The following is a 19,742-nucleotide window of genomic DNA, read 5'->3' as shown; positions in this document are numbered from 1 at the left end:
TTTATTTGCTACCAATATTTTTATTGTAAGAAATACAAAAGGTATGACAAATATACAAACCATTTGCTCTTTTTGCTTCAATTTCGCTTGTGCATAAGTGAGAACAATGAACTGGACAGTGACGTTTCAACACTAATTCTTATAAAACAATGAATTCCATTATCTGACAATAAATACCTAAATTTGCATTCTAGCACCCGGTAAGACATCCAGTTTCCAAAGGATCTGTGATCTGCAACCCTCTGAATTTTCTGACGTGCTACCTTGGCCACAGTAACAGCGTCAGCACTGGCAGTTCTCTCTCTCCAAATAAGTCTCAGAGTACGGCGCATGCTAGAATGGCTGCCTCTGACCTCAGGCAGTCCCGGTCATAAAGCATCTTTTACTTGAGCTACTTAAACAGATTTCTAGTGATGGGGGATTTAATGTAAGTTTTGGTAGTCCTTGGATTACATAGTTTACATGATACAAACAATCTACTTTTCTATTTTCCTCTTCAGGTAGGAATAGTCTAGATAAACTGACCTGTCTTTTCAAACTACCTAAAGGGAAAGAAGCGAGATCATTTAGCTCAGGATGCTATGAAGGGGGTATCTTAACAGATAAGCTTTCTTTCACTTTTTCTTTTCTTTCTTTCTTTCTTTTTTTTTTTTTTTTTTTTTTTACTTTTTTTTGTTGCCCCAGGAGAGCTTTCTGTACGGAATGGAGGGATGGTTGCTAGAGTGAGAGGGCCTTTCCCATCCTGCCCCTGTCTACACCCACAGCCATTTTTCTTTGGGGGCTAAATTATCTGGTATGTAGAAAGGTCCCTGCTTTCAGAGAGCTGCACCGCACCCACATTTGGGGAGAGCACAGGGTTTCTGTGCTTTGTGAGAAAGGATACCCAGGTGAACCTGACAGGCCAGTGTGGTAACTTTCAACCTTGTGTACAGAGAAAAGAGCAGAAGCAGTATCTAACACCAAGCCATCTGCCAACATTCTTGTAAGACTGTGTTCCAGGCAGTGAATTTCCACACTGCTTCTTTGACCTGCTCAACTCAAAGCACCAAAACAGCATTCTGTAGCAACATGAGCAAACGGAATGAGAGTAATTTTGCACCTTTAAGGAACATGCACCCTTGTAAGTCTGTACCCTGATATCAAAATAGCAGAATGAGTTTCAAGTATGAAGAAATACAGTAAAAGTATGGCCTGTAGATGGATAGAAAACAGCAGCCTGGAATGTGGTTTATAGTCTTGTTTAGTTTTTCTTTGTACCACAGCCAAAACTGAATGCTCTGTAGAGGACTTGGTTTGGAAATCAAGATGCATACAAACATGCTAGAGGGTATCTGTGATTGGTGTTGTGAGCACACTCTGTGCCCAGCCAAAGGTCAAGTAAAAGTGGTGGCCAAGCCTGGGCAGGCACACCCGTGATGCCTAAAGCATCTCTCTTGTCATGTCCCTGATGCCCAGAGAGTGGCCGAAGAGAATAAAGAGCACCATGCAGACAGGCCTGGACGGGTCAGGGGAAGGGAGCAGTGGGAGGGAGGGAGGATGCAGGGCCTGGGAGGATACCGGTTATCCTAGACTGGTTCACACAGCCTAGATTAGTATCGGACGTGCACATGCACATGCAAAATCTCTACATCTCCAGAACCGTGACTTTAAACACAGAAACCAACAAGTCAAGTGTCCAAATTAAGATTTTTTCCCTACGTTTAACACATTTTCTGTTATAAGTCCAAAAAAAAAAAAAAAAAAAAAAAAAAAACAAGCCAAAAGAAAAAAGAAAAGAAAAAGCTCACTGGGTATGACAGCTTTGCTGAAAACCTCGAATAAAAGCTTTAACTAGGCCCTATGGGAATGCAAAGACACTATGCTACTACATTTTACAGTGAAAACATGCATTTAGACATCTCTGACATGATAATCCTATAAACCCTCTAGTTCTAATTTCTACGGGAACCGATATTGTGCTTTTCTTAACACCTACTGTTCTTCTATACCAGACACTTGCCAATTAACCTTCAGATCAAAACCTAAAATACCAGAAATGCAACATGCTTCTGAGGTGCTGGGGGCTGTCGGTTGTTAAAATCCATTGTTGACTACTGTACATGTAGTCCTTGCTTTTATGACCAGAGTGAATCGCTTCTGTACAAAACCAAGGTGCTTGAAGCACAGAAACTTGAACTTCTCCATCCGACACATTCTGGAAGCCTCAAGGCACAAGCTGACAGTGTACTTCTACAGAAAACTCTCACGCTGTTCTTGCAACAGTACTACCTGTTCCCACTACGGCACACGATACCAGAAGGGCACCAGATATCAGGGGGAAGCTTCTTCTCGAGGCCAGGTAAGAGGAGGCACCACTCAAGCCCCTGTCTCTGCTTGGCCTCTACTCTGATGGCCATCTGGCAGAGTCCCTAAATTAAGGCAGTATCTGATGCTTTGTATCTCAAGTTTTAATTTTTGCTGTATCTTCACACTATACTATACGCATATTTGACAAAAGAAAAGCTACAAAGTCCTCCACTTGAATTCCTTTACATAATGATAAAACACCTAGATACAAAAATACCACACCTACAAACTTAAGTTCTACTAATCATGTTAAAATGCATGCAGCGTATTTCGGGGCTTAGTCTAATTTTAATTTACTTAGCTCCATCAAGACCATGGTAATGAACATTAAACGCAAATCCTAATGCCATCTCCTTTAAGATGCACTTTCACAGGACTAGTGTGATTCAGAAATAAATAACATACATGAATAATAACAGAAATAATTTACGCAAATGCAGAACAACTTGAAATAGAAATTCCCCACCTTGTTAAGTGCTGATTCTAGGTGTCGTTGCTGCTATTTATTCCATGTACTAACTAATATATTTATTACTGGTCATAGGAAAACACATGACTACAAAGTTAAGTGAGGAACTCTAATATTCACGTATACATTGTTGCAAACACAGGACCAAGATGACAAGCTATATAATGCACCTGGGGCAGAGGGTGGTTCAAGAAATGTATTACTGCTGGGATTTATTTTAATTATTCAGAGACTTCTAGGTTAAATCAAGAGTTGCTGGTGATCACAGAAATATTGCTGACTAATACATATTATTGCATCTCAATTACTTAAGAGTAGAAAACTTCAAGTTAAGGGTACAAAGGGTATCTTCAGGACCGTAACCTAAGCATGTCAACAGAATTTGGCCAGAAACCACAGAGCGTTAGAAATTAAATGAACTGTGTGGGGCTCTATGCTTGCTCATTAGTGCTACGGTCACAGTTCTTTATAGCAATATGTACAGTTATGTGCCCCCTTTAAGGAAACCTGTATGTGACAATTCAAACTCCTCAAGTAGAGAAGGGGTTGATTATTTGCTTGACAAAACAATTCACACAAAAGTTTCCTCCAAACAGGAAAATCCCCTACACTACATGAGATAATTTGCTTACATACCTTTAACTATTCGACAAAAACAAAAGAAGAAATCAGAAACGAAAGAGTTAGGAGCTTTTGCCTAAGCAGAAAATAAACACATTTTCAAAACAAAACTCTTCCACGCATTATCTTTTGCCATCGTATATGTAGAATGATAGAAAATAAAAAAATAAAAAATCTTTCCTGTAATTATACATCTTCTCTTTAAAACAAACAACAAAAAAAAGCTGAGCTTAGAGCTTGAGAGATGCCTGGTAGACGCTTCATACAGACCAGCATCTCTTTATACCCGAACTTTCGAAGAATTGTGTTGTACTTACTTATGCACAGAAGACACCCGTTTGCTTCTAGGGGCATTCTATTTCCTAAGACGGCAGAACAGGTGCTTCTGAAACAGCAGCAGGGCACATGGACCTCGGACAGTAGCCCTCCGGGTCTGTACGTCATCTCAGGCACTAACAGGTGAGCGGCGAGCGGGACCCAGCCAGCTCCGCCCACTGCCTCTCTGCGGCCAAAGGGGCGGAGTGACGGCGCAGCGCTCCCAGAGGGTTTTCAGGTGGGCGTCAAGTGTTCACCGCGAGCAAATAGAGTTCAGACTGGCCCAACTGATAACAGACTCGAGGTTGGAATTCGGCCTTTCATTTAGGGGCTTAAATTGGAATCTACTTCGGTGGGATTCTGAGCACAGGGACGAGGCTGGGTTCCCGAAGAGCTTTTGACAGCCCCTAGGGTGACAGCCCCATTTTGATTCAGTATGAATTAGTGAGACTCGCCTGTCCGCTACTCTGCAGGAAAGTTAGGCAGGCAGGATTGAGTTTCTGCCACTCAGAAGGAATAAACTGCTTTCTGTTATGCCGTGCTAATAAGGAAACTCTGAAAAGTACTAGTTCCTTCCTCCCAAATTTCTGTGACACTTATTGAGGAAAATGATTTCTAAAATTAACTAAAATCATCTGGGGGTAATGCGTCTCTGAGCAGACCTGTGAATTAAAACATAGGAGTGTGTGTGTGTGTGTGTGTGTGTGTGTGTGTGTGTGTATATATATATGTGTGTGTGTGTATATATATATATATATATGTATATACACACACACACACACATATATATGTAGTTGCCAAAGAATTTCACTAATGGAGAAATTAAAGATTTATGTAAATATATTCCTAGGTTATTATGCTCACATGCTTGGACAGGACTTTTAAAAAATTAGAATTTCTTGTGAATTTACACTTGTGATTACATAAATGTAAAAAAAAAATTACCAGGTCTTTTAGCATTTAAGGGCTGTATTTCAGCATGGCAATTCTTTAGAAAAAAATAGTTTTGTGTACTTACATACTGATGTTACTTCTTTGCTTATCTGATCTTTAAATTAGGATTTAAAATTTTAATCAGTGTTTAAAGACCATCATGGTAGGAAATATGAGAACAGCAGACAGTGGGCATAGGTATTTTTGGCTGAGGCCACTGGAGGAGTTTTACATTCCTCACAGATGAGAGTTGCCTTTTAGCTAATAAGCCTGTACATCCTTGTAACTTCTGCACCTATAAAAGTAAGGTAATTAAATACCTTAAAAAAATGCTTCTTGAAAAAATGGATGATTAGGCTCTCTTGATGCACTTAAATGATCAAAATGGGTATATTATCCATTATCAAGAACAACTTCCCTGCAGATCATCATTCAGAACCTAGCTAACAACTAAAATATTTAAGTTATAGAATGTTACGAACACTGTTCATCATCCTGACAAACAAGTGCTAAGCAAGAGTAAAATATGTGCAGAAAAACAAAGTTAGAATGCAGTTTTTAGAAGTACCTCTTTAGCTTTGCTCAGATTTCCCCCTCCCTAGCCCCCACCCCCACCCCCACCCCCAGGCCCCCCACCCCAAAGTGCTACCTTGTGGAAAATACTGGAATAAAAGAAGAAAGCCCATGTCTTAGGACAGTGTGAATTTTAAAATAGAGGTTTCCAAGAAAAATCATCTCACTTTCCTACCATATAACCTTCAAACTGCTGTAACAATATTTAAATAGATGATTGAAAAAAGCCTGTATTAGTTTTCAAGGGGCTCTTGTTTTCTTCTTGACAGCCAGAGCACCAGTATCAAGGAAACATAAATATGTTGATGGAAGTTCATTCATTTATCTCAACTCCCTGGGAATGCTAAGAAACAAAACATTTTGAAGAGCTGATTCATACGTCATTAAAACAAACAAACAAACTGAGGAAAAAAAACATTTAAAAAATCAGACCCCTCCTCTTTCTACATTTCTGTTGTTTACAAAGGTCAGAAGATAGAAAAGGCCAAAGGAATATTGTGGCTTATTTTCTGAAAAAGTACAAGTCAGAAATGCTTGAGATATAGGTATGTAACACAACTAGGTTGAAAATTGCATTAATAAGAAATGAAAATGCTATTTTCGTATGCTTTTTAAGAGAACACCACTACTAATTACCTGGGGACTTCTATTGCGTGATAGGCTTTTGCAGTCTCAGTAAGTTTTTCTACTGTGGAAACATGTAGCTATCTTCCATATCATACATCTGAATGTATCAAGTGCATATGATCAAGGATTTGGGTTTTACCAGTTTTCAAAAAATCTTGGTGGCACAGGAAATATGTGCCTTTTTAAAATTTATTATTATTATTATTTACAGTGAACATTCTTAGGCTTGCATAACAAGCGTTAGTTTCACATGGCTGCTTCTTCCCACGAAGTAAGGAGTATGGTAGTTTGCTCAGGTCACCCTTTGAAATGGTAACTGCTTGGAAAGGCTTTTCCATAAAACATGTTTTGGAACGTTATCAACTTCCTAGTTGCTGGATGACTTTAATAGAAATTCTTACAATATATTTGCTAATAAATATTTATCTTTCAAAATATATCTAACTTTGAAACTATCCTTCTTTGAATACCTTCATTTTCTCTAGAATTTCCTCTATCCATTGTCCATTATTTTATGCCTTTTAAAGATTTAGAAATCATGCTACCATCTTTATTTTTTAAAATAAAGACACTGTTTTTATGTGTCACAATGTAAAACATGCATTCTTTTGAATTCTGTCAATACCTAAGAACTTATAATGTCTCAACATTTACTTTCCAAGGTGAATATTCTATAGTTACTGTACTAACACAATTAAGTAATTACAGCAGCTTATTAACTTTTAATATTACTCTTTCCTAGACCTGACTATGCAACAAAAGCCTGCTTTTGGAAAATGTGAGACACTCTCTTCTGCACTTATCATAAAAATAGCCAAGTTGTCACTTAAAAGCAATTATTTGGAAAGAAGAATTTTAATATGTTTGTGATATTAGGAAGCTTACATGATTTTAATTTCCATAATGGCATGAGGACTGCCATTACTGACCTAAGAGGCATATAGTTAAAAGCTCAATTTAAATACATAATTTAAGATTCAAAATATTTGGTACTATTTGGTTGTTCCCCCCCCCCCCCCCATCAAGATGGACAGTACCGTGTTCTGGAGTCAAGTGATAAATTTCTATTGAGAGGTGTACATTTTCTTTAAGATATTAACATCCCGTGCATTCTGAAATTTTCATTTTTACTTAAAACTAAATGGCTGAGATTCTATTCTTAGGTAAATATTTTGAACTATTTTTATTTTAGTAAGACACCTTGGGCTAAATGAAAAGTATGCCATTCCTAGTGTGTGATTCCTGAGAGAAAATCATGAGAATACAGAGGGATGAAATGGCTCCGACGTCTTGTTTAAAACAGGTTCTCTGTTTCTTGGGTTCTTATCTGCTTTCAAGGAGAGACAAAGTGGGAGGTGCCAATGCACTGGGTATTGTGTTTTTAAGTTTGTAAGATTAGGGCTTTATTACCTTTGCCACATGATAGCTTATGATGCTGAAATGGACAGGTTTCTCTCTTATTCTTAAAGGGGATTGTTACAACTTCACGATTCACTATGGTTCCCACAATGCCTGGGCCCTAAGAGAACAATTATCATATAGAAACTATCAGGCACATTCTAGCACCAGCCCTCAAATGTGAATATAAATGTGATTTTGAATCTGACACCGTATTTTTATTGATATAAGCTGCTTCAGTATATCCCTGGGGCAGTATGACTTTTTTAGCTGACCACTGCTTGGCTTTTGGCAAAGATGTTTGAAACCATATGTCACAGAAGAATAAGCTGTATTCAGTAAATTCCTATGCTGCTACATGCTTCAAAGTGCCCTAATGGGAAGGGTGCTCGTGTGGCATCTGGATTTCAGAACTGGTGAGCCTGGATGTAAAAGACATAAAACGAGGGTAATTACTCAACTGCAAGAACCACACAGATGGAAGAGCTGGGGTCAGAGAGGCCAGATACCCTCTCCTTCTGCCTCTCAGGAGATAATCTGCCAAGCATCTAATGAATCTCATGCCAAAATGTTTGTGCTTTAAGTTTTCTTCATAAACACTACTGAGAAATGAACCAAAAGTATATGCTAGAAATAAAGTGGAGCTCTCTCCTTGTTTAGAATTCCCAAGAATGCTGAAAAATTCCAGTTCAGAACGGCTGCATTTTTTTTGAGAGAACTTATGAAAACCTGAAAAAAGCAGAAACTCAACTTATGTTCACTCTAGCCATGGACACTAACCAGAAAGCGCATGATGAAATCAGTACTTATATTGAGTTTTAAAATTGAATTTCTAGGGCCCAGCAAAAAATGTCTTCAAAGGAAAGGCAGAAATCACTTTTCCAGGGGAGACATTGCCCCGACTGCTGTGGATTCATTATATCTCAAGCATTTACAGTGATGACAAAACATAAGCAATATTGTCAACAAGGAAGAAAGCATCAAACATTCTTGTGGCCCATCTTCTCATTCATATCTAGCTTTAGACCAATTTTCCTGCTCTTCAAGTTACTGAATTAGAAAAATGTTAAACAGTATACATATTAAAAAAAGAGTAATTTCCAACTCAAAAAGCTTTCAAGGAGAAAAGTCTTAATTTTTCCCTTATTCATCATGGTAGTATAGAATATTAAGCTGTGAAGAATTCAGTAAGGCTAGACAATATATAAACATCAACTGGAACATTTTCTACTGAGTGAAGCAATGTTCATTCTTTGACAACCCTAACTCTAAACATAGCCTATCTGTTGCATGTACTCAAAACATGAGTCAGAGAGCAAAGACAGCTAAACTTCCAAAAGGATACTTCATCTCTGTGTCTTCGGGTTACTTGAGCTAACTGAGCACTAACCACACATAAGGCAGAGATGATGACATGAAATATAAAGAACGGTAGAGGAAATGGCGAGAGAAAAAGTAAAGCTGTTCACAATGCCCAGGTCAGGCTGGCTCTGCACGGAGAGGGAGTATGCACAGGCACTAGAAATAAGCACAGCCTGGGAGATGGAGAAAAGATCATTTTATAGGGTAAATATATACGTCTAAAAAAAAATAGTTAAAGACATTCTCTCCGATTCTACACGGACATCTTCTAAAAAAATTGTAAAACACTAAGTAACAGTTTAAGGCAATCTATGTGCTGGTGATAGAGAAGAGCCAATCCTCCACTCACTGCCTAGGGAACAACAACAAATGCTGGGTGGGAAGATCACACTGGAGTGAGAGCCTAGGGGACCCTGTTAGGGCTGAAAAATTGGATCCATTAAGCCACAATCTGAATCTAACTATTTACAAAAGGTTCACTGAAAGAAAGCAAGCAGGAGGTGCATGGGAACGGCTTAAACAATCTGTTATTAGTTATGTAATGGTAGTAATATATACTAGAGGCCCTAGGAGATAAGATGGAAACTCTGCAAACAAGGCAGTGCATGGCAGAAAAAGTACAGTGTAATAGGGAAAACTTAAATGGTATTCCTGTCTCGTCAGAGAAAGCTATTCTCTGAGCCAAAACAGGAAACAGTTTCTGACAAATTCCAAAAATCAAAAAAACAAAATAAAGTAACAACAGAATCCAAAAAGGAAACATTTCAAATCAGGAAATAAACGCTTTCTCTAATTGTTTTTTTTTTTTTTGACCATTTTACCTATTTGAGGTACACTCCCTAAATCTATAGCAAGTAAGAAAAAGCTAATAGGGTGTTTTTCAAAAGAAATAACAAAGCATATAATACAGGTTAAAATGGGCTTACAGTGAGTAATTTTCAGCTTTTATCAAGAGTAAATAGAATGTATGCTTTAAGAAACAGGTCTCTTAAAAGCTACTAGCATTTTTTTTCCTTTTGTTGTGTGTATAAAACTTCAGCTAGATAGTGAATGTTTTACTTCTAACAAATTTACTGTTTTTGGCCATAAAAGAAATTCTGAGGACATAGGTTCAACTGTGTAATTTGAGAAGCCCATTCTGGTAAATCACCTTTAGTCAATAGACACCTGTTATTTATAGGTCACTTTGAGTCTTTAAAATTCAATTATTCTTGTTGTTTACAGAAAGTAACACTTTGAGAAATCAAGAATCTCACGCACACACATACGCACGCATGCATGCACATGCACACGCGCGTGCACACTCTCACTCAAAAGTACCAAAGCAGGCTCAGGCAGCTGCAGAGAGATTACATCATAACTCAGCTGTGCCTGGATTGCTCACTCCACACTGGCAGCATTCAAGATTAGAAAAATGAAATGGCAGCACAATTGGTCAGCAGCTTCTCTTCTGGAATTTTTCCAGGTTCTTGAAACAAACAAACAAACAGACAAACAAACAAACAAACGAATGAACATAAAGCTGCAATCGCTCTTGCATTGATTTCAAAACAGTAAACTAGGCGGTTTCCATGGAGAAGCAGAGCCCGTCCAGACGACGGCAACTAGAAGGTCCCCAGCCAGTGATCCTCAGTGGCTCTGCGGGGCTTACTCAGGGGGGGGCCCATCAGCCCCCAGGGGTTCTCCCGGTGATCAGCTCAAGATGGCCGTCGGGACCTCAGGCTGTATTCATCTCTGAGCTGTTCTGGCTGGGAGGCAGACGGGAATCCAGATTCTCCTTGCACCTCTCCAGATCATGGAAGTAGGGGTGAGACAGGGCACTGTAGGCAGATATTCTTTTGGCCGGATTAAAGGTTAGGCACTTCTGTGATAAAGAAAAAAAATAACTGACATAAAACATGTCCATTTAAATAATGTGTTTACACAGTTATACATTTGTTCACTGCCATGAATTAAGTGTGTCTAGAATCAGAATGAGTATCTACTTCATGGGACACTAAATAAAATGTAGACAGTAGCCATCTTTTATATGTCCTCAATGTATAAACTGCCCTTCAGGAAAAAGCAATAGCTTTTGGGTTGCCTGTGTACTTTTACCTCCCCAGGCTTTCTCTTCTACCTATCCCAGGTTCTTTAAAAGATATTATTAGTATTATCAGAGTATGTATATAATTTTATTTAGGTAGTGATTTTTCTTTCTCTAAGTTTAATTAATTTTGAGATAGAGGGAACACAAGAAGAGGAGGGGCAAACAGAGAGGGGGACAGAGGACCCAAAGCGGGCTCTGTGCTGACAGCAGAGAGCCCGATGAGGGGGCGACCTGAGCCAATGTTGGACGCTTAACTGACTGAGCCACCCAGGAACCCCTAGGTAGTGATTTTTCTTTTTTTAAAAAATTTTTTTTCAACGTTTTTTATTTATTTTTGGGACAGAGAGAGACAGAGCTTATTTTTGGGGGAGGGGCAGAGAGAGAGGGAGACACAGAATCGGAAACAGGCTCCAGGCTCCGAGCCGTCAGCCCAGAGCCTGACGCGGGGCTCGAACTCACGGACCGCGAGATCGTGACCTGGCTGAAGTCGGACGCTTAACCGACTGCGCCACCCAGGCGCCCCTAGGTAGTGATTTTTCTAATGCTAGAAAACTTAGTGCTGTAGTCAGAGATGTCACCCTAACTTTTTACTCTTCCCCAAGGTTTGTTGAGGAGTCAGGAATGGAATGGAGTTGTCTTGTTTAGGGGTAAGAGGGTAATTATTAAACTACAGTAACAATTTCTGACATATTTTTTTTTCAACGTTTATTTATTTTTGAGAGACAGAGAGAGACAGAGCATAAGTGGGGGAGGGGCAGAGAGAGAGGGAGACACAATCTGAAGCAGGCTCCAGGCTCGGAGCTGTCAGCACAGAGCCCGACGCGGGGCTCAAACTCACGAACTGGGAGATCATGACCTGAGCTGAAGTCGGATGCTTCACCAACTGAGCTACCCAGGTGCCTTTGTTTCTGACATATATCTAATATCAAAAGCAAAACAAAATAACAAGAAAACAAAAAAAAGGAAATACATTTTAAAGCAGGAAATAAAGGTTTTCTCTATTAAGGAGGGCAAGTAAGGGCTAAAACCTAGGCCCAACTTACCCTGACCTGCTAGCAAGTTGTGCACTCTGGCCCAGGGCTGCACCATCCAGAGGAAATGATTCCTTCCTCTGGTGCACGTCTAGGTGCCTCATGGGCAGCAGCAATGTCCATTAGGTTCAGCTCTGGTACTAAACTCTATTCCAGGCTGTCAACTCAAGTGTAGGTAGAAGGTGAAAGGGCTGGCGGCGGGGGGAGGGGGAAGGTGAACCTCTGGGGCAGCAATCTCCATTCTCAAACTGACGATTCATAATCAATTAGACAGAATGCTTCCCTAATCTTAGTTCCATTTCCACGCCAACCCCAGGTAATCCTGTTCTTCACATCCTCCTCCTGTCCTTCCACCAACACCTCCAGAGTGACTAGCAGGTGGTAAGCACTAGTGGAGGATGAGTAAGACCCATCCATTGCCCAGGAACACACAAGTAGGAGAGAAACTCTACCAGCTTCTCCATCTTTGTGATGCAGTGCCCACTTAAGTGAGCTGGGTATCTGACACGTCTATGAATTTCAGTCCTCTATGTAATCTGAAGACTTAACATTATCATGGTTATGCTGACTTCCATTTAATCTGGGTTTTTGCCCTCAAGGACCTCAAAGTCTCCATCAGATCTTGACGATTACGGACCCTTTAACACTCTGTTGAATGCTACTGACCTAGAAAAACACTCACAAATAGAAAACTCTATATATAATTCCAGGCAAATTTGGGTCCCCTGAAATCTTATTTATCCTGAACTCCCCACCAGTCCATAGATGCCAGTTTCTCATAGTGTCTCCTGAAAACCAAAGAGCCAAAGGGCAAGCAGATGAGGGAGCTTGGTGGCAGAATGGTTCTACTGTCCCTAACAGCAATAAACATTGCGAGAAAAGCTTTGCATGGGCTGAATTCTGTAAGGACAGAAGAGCAGGGGCAGAACTCTTAAGCCTGGGTTCTCTCTTCCCAGAGTCTAGGAAGGAGAAAATTAGGTAGCGGCATTAGAGAAAGCAGCAGCCAATGTAATCCCTAGGACATAGGAAAGAAGAAAAAAAAAATGTTGTGGGAATATGTTCAAGATAGAGAGACATGTCCCTAGAGGACTGTCTCGGAGGAAGCCTGTCCCCACAGCTATCTTGATGGCTTAGAGCTGGGAAGACGGTGGAGAGAAGGAGAAATCCTTAGCCTAATGTGGAAGTGTGTGAGAATCTCCAGTTGGAAGTCTTAATCCTTTATGTTCTACAGAACATAGAAATGGTGGCTAAGTTCTATCATTGCTCTATTTCAACAGAGCAATTTGGATGACTTGAGAATTAATCCAAAATCTTACGTAAGAATATTATTTCTCTAAGAAAATCTAATTTACTTGCCAAATAACTGTCTTATAAAATGAGCTTCTGGGATTTCTATTTAGTCAAGGGTTGAATACTATGATGGACTGGATCATTTTTCAGCACGTATCCTCCTTCTTCCCACCCTTCCTTCATGGGAGGAGTGTTCTTCCCTCTATTAGAGTTGGCCTTGACCACGTAACTTGCTTTGGCCAATGGAATGTGGACAGAAGTAGCAGGGTACCTCTTCCAAGCCTAGGCCTTCAGGGGCATCATGTGTTTCTGCTTGCCTTTCTGGGAGTATCATAACATCTGTTATGAGAAAAACAGGCCTTGGGGAGCCAAAGCCCCTCTTGTTCTGGGCCCTAGAATGAGACACATGGAGAAGACCTGTACTTGACCCATAGCTGAAGCAGAGCTGTCTATCCATCTGCAGACCCATGAGCAAGAAATAAATGTTTACTGTTGTACGCTAGTGAGATTTCTGGGGGGTTGTTGGTTATGCAGCAAAAGTAGACTAATCCAAGGACCGTCCCCTCCGCCAGCCCCCACAAATATATACCTTAGGCCCTGAAAGCAATTAGACACAGAAACTCTAAAACTTTTTTCGGCAAGAGAATAAGTACTCGGCCTCTCCAGTTAACCATGATGGAGGGGACAAAACTTGTAAAGATGGGTAGGTTCTGGTTGTTAAAAAATAATTTTTCCTCTGAATGGTCTTATTACTATGCCCAACTTACATATGTATGTGAGAGCATTTATAAATGTCAATGCATATATCCATTCATACATGGCTGAGCATTATATAGTCAGCCTTTATTTCAGCCTTTATTTCAGTGCCTATCTGGTACTGAACAGCCTGCTTTCTTCTGCATTATAATAGTTCTACCTTCTGTCCCTCTAGCATGAAACAGTGAGAGCTTTCAGGGGGTTCTAGGCTTTCAAGTCTTGGGCTATCCTTTCCCTGAATGCCCTCGGATTACTATGTTTTGTCCTTAAGTTGCTTCTAGTCCTGAGGTCACTGGATCTGCTTCTTATTCCCTTCCTTTGCTTTTTCTAATCTCTGTTGACACTCCTTGTCCACCCTCTTCCTTCTCCCTTCGGTAGTTTCTTTGTTCCTTTTTCTTCTTTGTTTCCTGCTACTTCTCTAGTCCAGCACTAGTGTGTGGTCTGACTTTGAAAGCCAGCACCACCAGTGGAGACACCAAATGAATGAGCATGTGGCACTGTCTGCTAGCTTTACATTTTAAGTTCCTTTTGGTGATTCCTAATGATGTTGAGAGACTCTGAGTTGTCTTTGGATGTCCCAGTAGCTGAAGAAGTGGAATACTTCACTACTAAAGTTGCTTATCATTGTGACTGACTGTCCAGAATCTTCTAAGAGGAGCATTTCACTCAGAGTTCTTGCTGAAAAGGAAAGCCTATGGTGGCCATATTTATAACACATCATCCCTCCCTCCCTCCTAGCACAGCTGACTGGACCAGGAATGCAGGCCCTAGGCAGCAACCCATATCATGGGTTGGCAAAAAGGTGAGGCGTGTCAGCCACATTCTTCCTTTCAGGAATCTGATGCAGGAAATACTAACAGAGGAAATGTTAGTGGTGGGGGTTAGAGCTGAAAGGATCCATGAGTGAGCTGAAATTCTGATAGTCAGGGGCCAGCCAAAGTTAAGGGGAGCAGACAGCACAACTGAAAAGAAACAATGAAGAGGAGAAAAGGCCTGCAGGGCAGAGAAAAGCAGAGTTGCTAAGAGCAGGTGATGCTCTTAGCAGGACTGGGAGAGCATTTACACTCTGGATGGCTTTTCACTTCCAGGCCACATGAAACATTCCATCAAACCTCCTTTTCTTAAGGTAATGCAAATACTTGTCTGTTAATTGAAACCAAGAAAAAATTTTCCTAAATAGTAGGTGAGCCAGCCAAGTGTGTATATATAGTGAGCTTTTGTATAGGAGAATATTCTCCCTTCTAATAAGAATTTGTTTCAAAGGATGTGGGCCAAAGTTGTCAGTGAGTGTCTTAGAAACAAACGGTGGGGAGGGAAAATAGCTGTCCTTCTCCATAATGTGGCAGTGGAGGGAACCGTAGAGTAAGCGTCAGAGAATGAGCCCCCATCAGGTGAAGGTGGGACTTAGGGCTTTCACTGGGAGAATCCGTGGCTCTGCAAACATGCCAATCAATGGCTGTGTCCACACAGAGCTAAGGTATAACATTTCTACTGAGACCTATAGACTCTTAGGTCTATATTTGAGATTTAGAATACACTGACAGGATGGGAGCACTAGCTCCTCCAGGTCTAGGAGTACTTTCTTGGCTAGCTATCATAGGTTGTTATTCAGTAGGTAAAGGAAACACTCATCAGTCACTGGATTCTGAACACCAAGAGTAGCTCAACAGGTATACTCCTCTACCTACTTTTCTGTCCTCCACGTTAGGGAATTACATACAAGGCTAAATAGTACGAGTCTGAATCTTAAGCTGAACACGAGTCCTTATTTTCAGTGAGGTATTTTATATGTGCATGGCACATTCAATACTTATTAGAAGCATATGTCTAGATGAATTTGAGAGGCTTCAAAGGCTGCATTCAAACGAACACTTAAAGATGGCAGATTGAAAGTTTGTGGATCAGACTCTTTCTCTTTCTCTTTCTATAGGAAATGAAGACATTCCAGAATCAAAAGCCACCAGCTGCTGCAGGTGTGGAAATGAAAGCTGCAGAGAGGTTGTGGCCTCGGCCCTGTGTGGTTGTGGCACATGATGCTGAACTGATGCTGTGCCCACCACCTAGCAGACCACCCAGTGGACAGGGCAAGGCTCTCATCCACCCAGTGCAGACCAACTCTGCACCGCATGAACTTACCAGGAGTAGGTCTTTGCCTTGTTCATCAATATCTGTTACGAACTTCTCAATTGGTTGAGGAGATTTTGAGTGAAAAGCCTGTCTGGGAAGGGCGACATCTCTGGGCCAGTCTTCTTCTCCTGGGAGTCCAATTACACTACAAAAGAACCACATGTGAACATAAGCATTAGATGCTATGCTGAAGCTGTTTTCCTACCAAATTCTAGATGATGGTACAGTCTAAGAGGCAAGTATGGGGGACACAGAGTCCAGGAGGCCCTCAGTTATATTACTGGCGGGATTCTCATCTCTTTCTGTCCTATTGCAGTATGGTGATCACAGGGTGATCTCAGGGGAGAATTGTATAATTCACTGGGAAGAGATAAAAGATTACTCTGGTAGCAGATACCAAATTATAGGATGATGCAGAAATGGAAATTATTATATTACCAGTAAGTCCTGATGTACTGACAGAGTAGAACCTATATGTTCAAAGGAGGCTCATAAGAGCATATAATATTTCCTTTACACCTGAGAATGCTTTTTGTATTCTGATCAAACACTCATACTGACATGCTTTATGATGCTCATCTAACATGATTAACACATAAATTTGGTTGCACTTTTGGTTAAAGAATAATTCTCCAAACAGTAATTATATACACTAGAATCAGACCAAAAAGAGGCTAAAAAGTATGTTAATCTTGTGCAACTATCAGGCACATGCTATTTTATAATTTAATTAATTTAATTGAATTAAATTTAGCTTATATATATTTTATATTACCAAACTATTTTATGGTATTCCAGAGTAAACAATAACGAAAGACAGTATCATTTATGTTTCTGCTGAAAATCATTCTGGAATCAGAAACATGGAGAGTGGATCCAATGATATAGAAACAGCATAGATATTGTGTGTCAACTATACTCAAATACAAAAAATAAATTAAAAAAAACAGCACAGGCTTTAGAAAAGGTAGACCTAGGTTCAATTCTGCATCTACCACTTATTGCTAGGTAAGGACAAATTAGTTAGCTTCTTTCTTAGTGTCTTTCTTTACTGACATCGACAATTTAGGGGTGCCTGTGTGGCTCAGTTGGTTTACCGTCCGAGTCTTGATTCCGGCTCAGGTCATTATCTCCTGGTTGTGATACTGAGCCCTGCATCAGGCTTTGTACTAAGTGTGAAGCCTACTTAGGATTCTCTCTCTCCCTCTGCTCCTGCCCTGCTCAAGCACGCATGCTCTCTCTCTCTCTCTCTCTCTCAAAATAAACAAATAAAAGAAAAAAAATGATAATTTACAGCAATAATTTATATAAAGTGCATAGCACAGTGCCTGATAAACAGTACTTGTCAATATCAATACATTACCCATTATTATTATCATGAGAAGAAAATAATGCTATTAATCTAAAATGTGTGGGCAATGCATTGCTATCACGCTAAAAATATGAACTGCTTGAGTCCTACTGATATGTGACTTGAGGTTCTTCAGAAATATTGTCAGTGGCCTTATGCAACTTATACACTATAGAGATGTTATTTAAAGTTTATGTATAGATAGTAAGTAGGTTTGAAAAAGGGAAGTTAAGGGACGCAAGAAATTACATCTCACTTACAGACTCTGATTAACTCCGAACTAAAAGTTATAATTTAGTGGACAGAATATATAGCTTTCAAATTGACCAAACAATTTTTTTTTAAGATTTTATCTTTAAGTAATCTCTACACCCAACGTGGGTTCAAACTTACAACCCTGAGATCAAGAGGCACATGCTCTACTGACCGAGCCAGCCAGGTGCCCCATGACCAAATTACTTTAACTACAGTTAGAGATGGTGCTGGCCTGGGACTGAGGTCCTGAGATATGTTCTCCTGATTGGGTTTCCCAGGTTTTAGGAAGATGTGGTGGTGAAAATCACAGGCTCTCTGTAAGGCTTTGTTCCTCCTTCCCTTATTTCAGCAGAGCCCAGATCACAGACCTCACCTGGGAAGAGCAAATACCCATACCATAATTGCACCTGTTACTGGGTGTCCGGGGAAAGACACTGTATGCCTGTATCTGTTGGACATGCTGGGAAAGCCATGTTGTTGAGGCAAATAAAGACAGATTCTTGGACATATTTACCAGAACAAATGAATGGAAATGACTTGGGCAACATACAAATTTGCTTAATAGCAAGATCTAGAATAAGAGCAAAGAGAAAAAAGATATCACTATTGATTATTAAAGGACATCAATGTGTGTGTTTGGATAGAATGGAATAGGCAGAGGAAGAAAAAAGAATACTTATTAAAAACTTTAAAAATTTTCTTCCTTTTATTTTCAGCTTTTTAGCCATTTGTGTATCATTTTTTTGCATATCATCACCAATCATCTAGAAATCAGTTATAATAAATCTTAGTAACAATTTAAAATCTTTTTATTTGCAGCTTTGAATATACTTATGTCGAAATAAATCTGGCGATATGGGCAGCTGACTGCCAAAAGCCCTTAAAGAAACAGCGTCTCTGTATGTAAGTGTATATGTGGTGTATAATTACATGTATATATACATAGCTACCTATATAAATAACTTTCAAAAGTATTTTTAAATCTATCACCTCCTCTGATCTCATAACGATCTTCTGAGACATGTAGGTCAGTTATTACTTCCTTTTTATAGATGTGGAAACTAAGGACAGGAGTGAAATCAACTGCCAAAGTCACACACAGCGAGTTCAGCTCACTCGAGTGAACCCAGTTCTCCTTATTCCAAATCCAATATTTTGTTTCCATTTAACTATGACTCTGCTCCTAAAAATGCTCTAAAATGTCACGAGCTAAAAGCATTTAGTTTCACTTTCAAAGTACTTGTTGTTCTTTGAAAGTATAAATGTCTCCAAGTGCAGAAACATTTCTGCCCTTAAGAGAATGTGAATGTGGCTTTCCTCAAAAAAATTTTTTTTCAGTTTAATATCCAGTATGAACTTTTATGGCCCATATATGAGTGTTGTGAAATTCTGATAGGTCCATTAACAAGTGCTTGCATCAAGTTTCAGTATTTGGACAGCTGAATATAAGCCTTAAAAGTTGACATTTGTACTGGAAAGACTGACAGAGCACAAAACCTATAAATGGCAGTGGGGACAGAAATCATTTCTCAAGTACTTTAGAAATGACACTAGGGTGCAGCATTATCCCTTTTCTTTATGCCAAAGTAACAAACGCAGAGTAAACAGAACATAATTTCAGTGAAACAATGCCAGAAACCAAGAAGTAATATCTGAAGGCACAATATATATAGAACTTTATGGCTTCTTTTTTGCTGGCAACCTAGGGTCTCAGGCCTTTGCCAAAAGTGGAACTGGCTTTCCACTGGAAGCAAGTCAAACATGGTTGTCAAAGGTTCTTTCCGGTCCATCTCAGTGGCTTCAGATACTAAGGGGCACTAATAGTGCTAACAAGTTTGCAGACCCCGGGGCTGGAGAGAACGCCCCGGTAGTGTCAGTAAGGGAAACGTGGTGACAGGTTTCAATGTCTGGCAAGCTGGCTTTGGTCAAGATCATTTTTCCTTTAAACAGAGTCACTGGTAGGTCTGACTTTCACAGTTCCTGCTTCAAGTTCCCACTGCACTGCACACAAAATACACAGTAAGGGGGAAGAATAGATGGACGGCTTATCACTGTATGATCAGAGAAGCTGACATTCAGAAGGAGGAAGAACATGAGTTTTGTCCTGAATCTGTCTACCTTATGGAGTGACAGTAATAGCAGTAATAGTCACTGTCTATGCCTAGTAGTAGTAGGAGGTGGCTGGGGGGGGGGGGGGGG

The 19,742-nt window shown here is 40.0% G+C and overlaps 1 protein-coding gene across 1 annotated transcript in view; it reads right to left on the bottom strand.

The window, feature by feature from the left end:
- Window positions 1-6,896: 6,896 nt before the first annotated feature.
- Window positions 6,897-19,742, bottom strand: part of CDK6 (cyclin dependent kinase 6) — a 251,021-nt gene continuing 238,175 nt past the window's right edge. The window contains exons 6-7 of the mRNA XM_040472681.1: window positions 15,947-16,082; window positions 6,897-10,508 (exon numbers count right to left, since the gene is read on the bottom strand). Coding sequence (XP_040328615.1) covers window positions 10,362-10,508; window positions 15,947-16,082 — 283 coding nt within the window. The 3' untranslated portion in view covers window positions 6,897-10,361. The remainder of the gene's footprint in view (window positions 10,509-15,946; window positions 16,083-19,742) is intronic.

The sequence above is a fragment of the Herpailurus yagouaroundi genome, unplaced genomic scaffold (assembly GCF_014898765.1).
Source record: "Herpailurus yagouaroundi ecotype Mexico unplaced genomic scaffold, PumYag 100, whole genome shotgun sequence".
NCBI lineage: Eukaryota > Metazoa > Chordata > Mammalia > Carnivora > Felidae > Herpailurus > Herpailurus yagouaroundi.
Note: the sequence above shows the minus strand (reverse complement) of the source record. Positions and strands in the feature narration are given on the sequence as shown.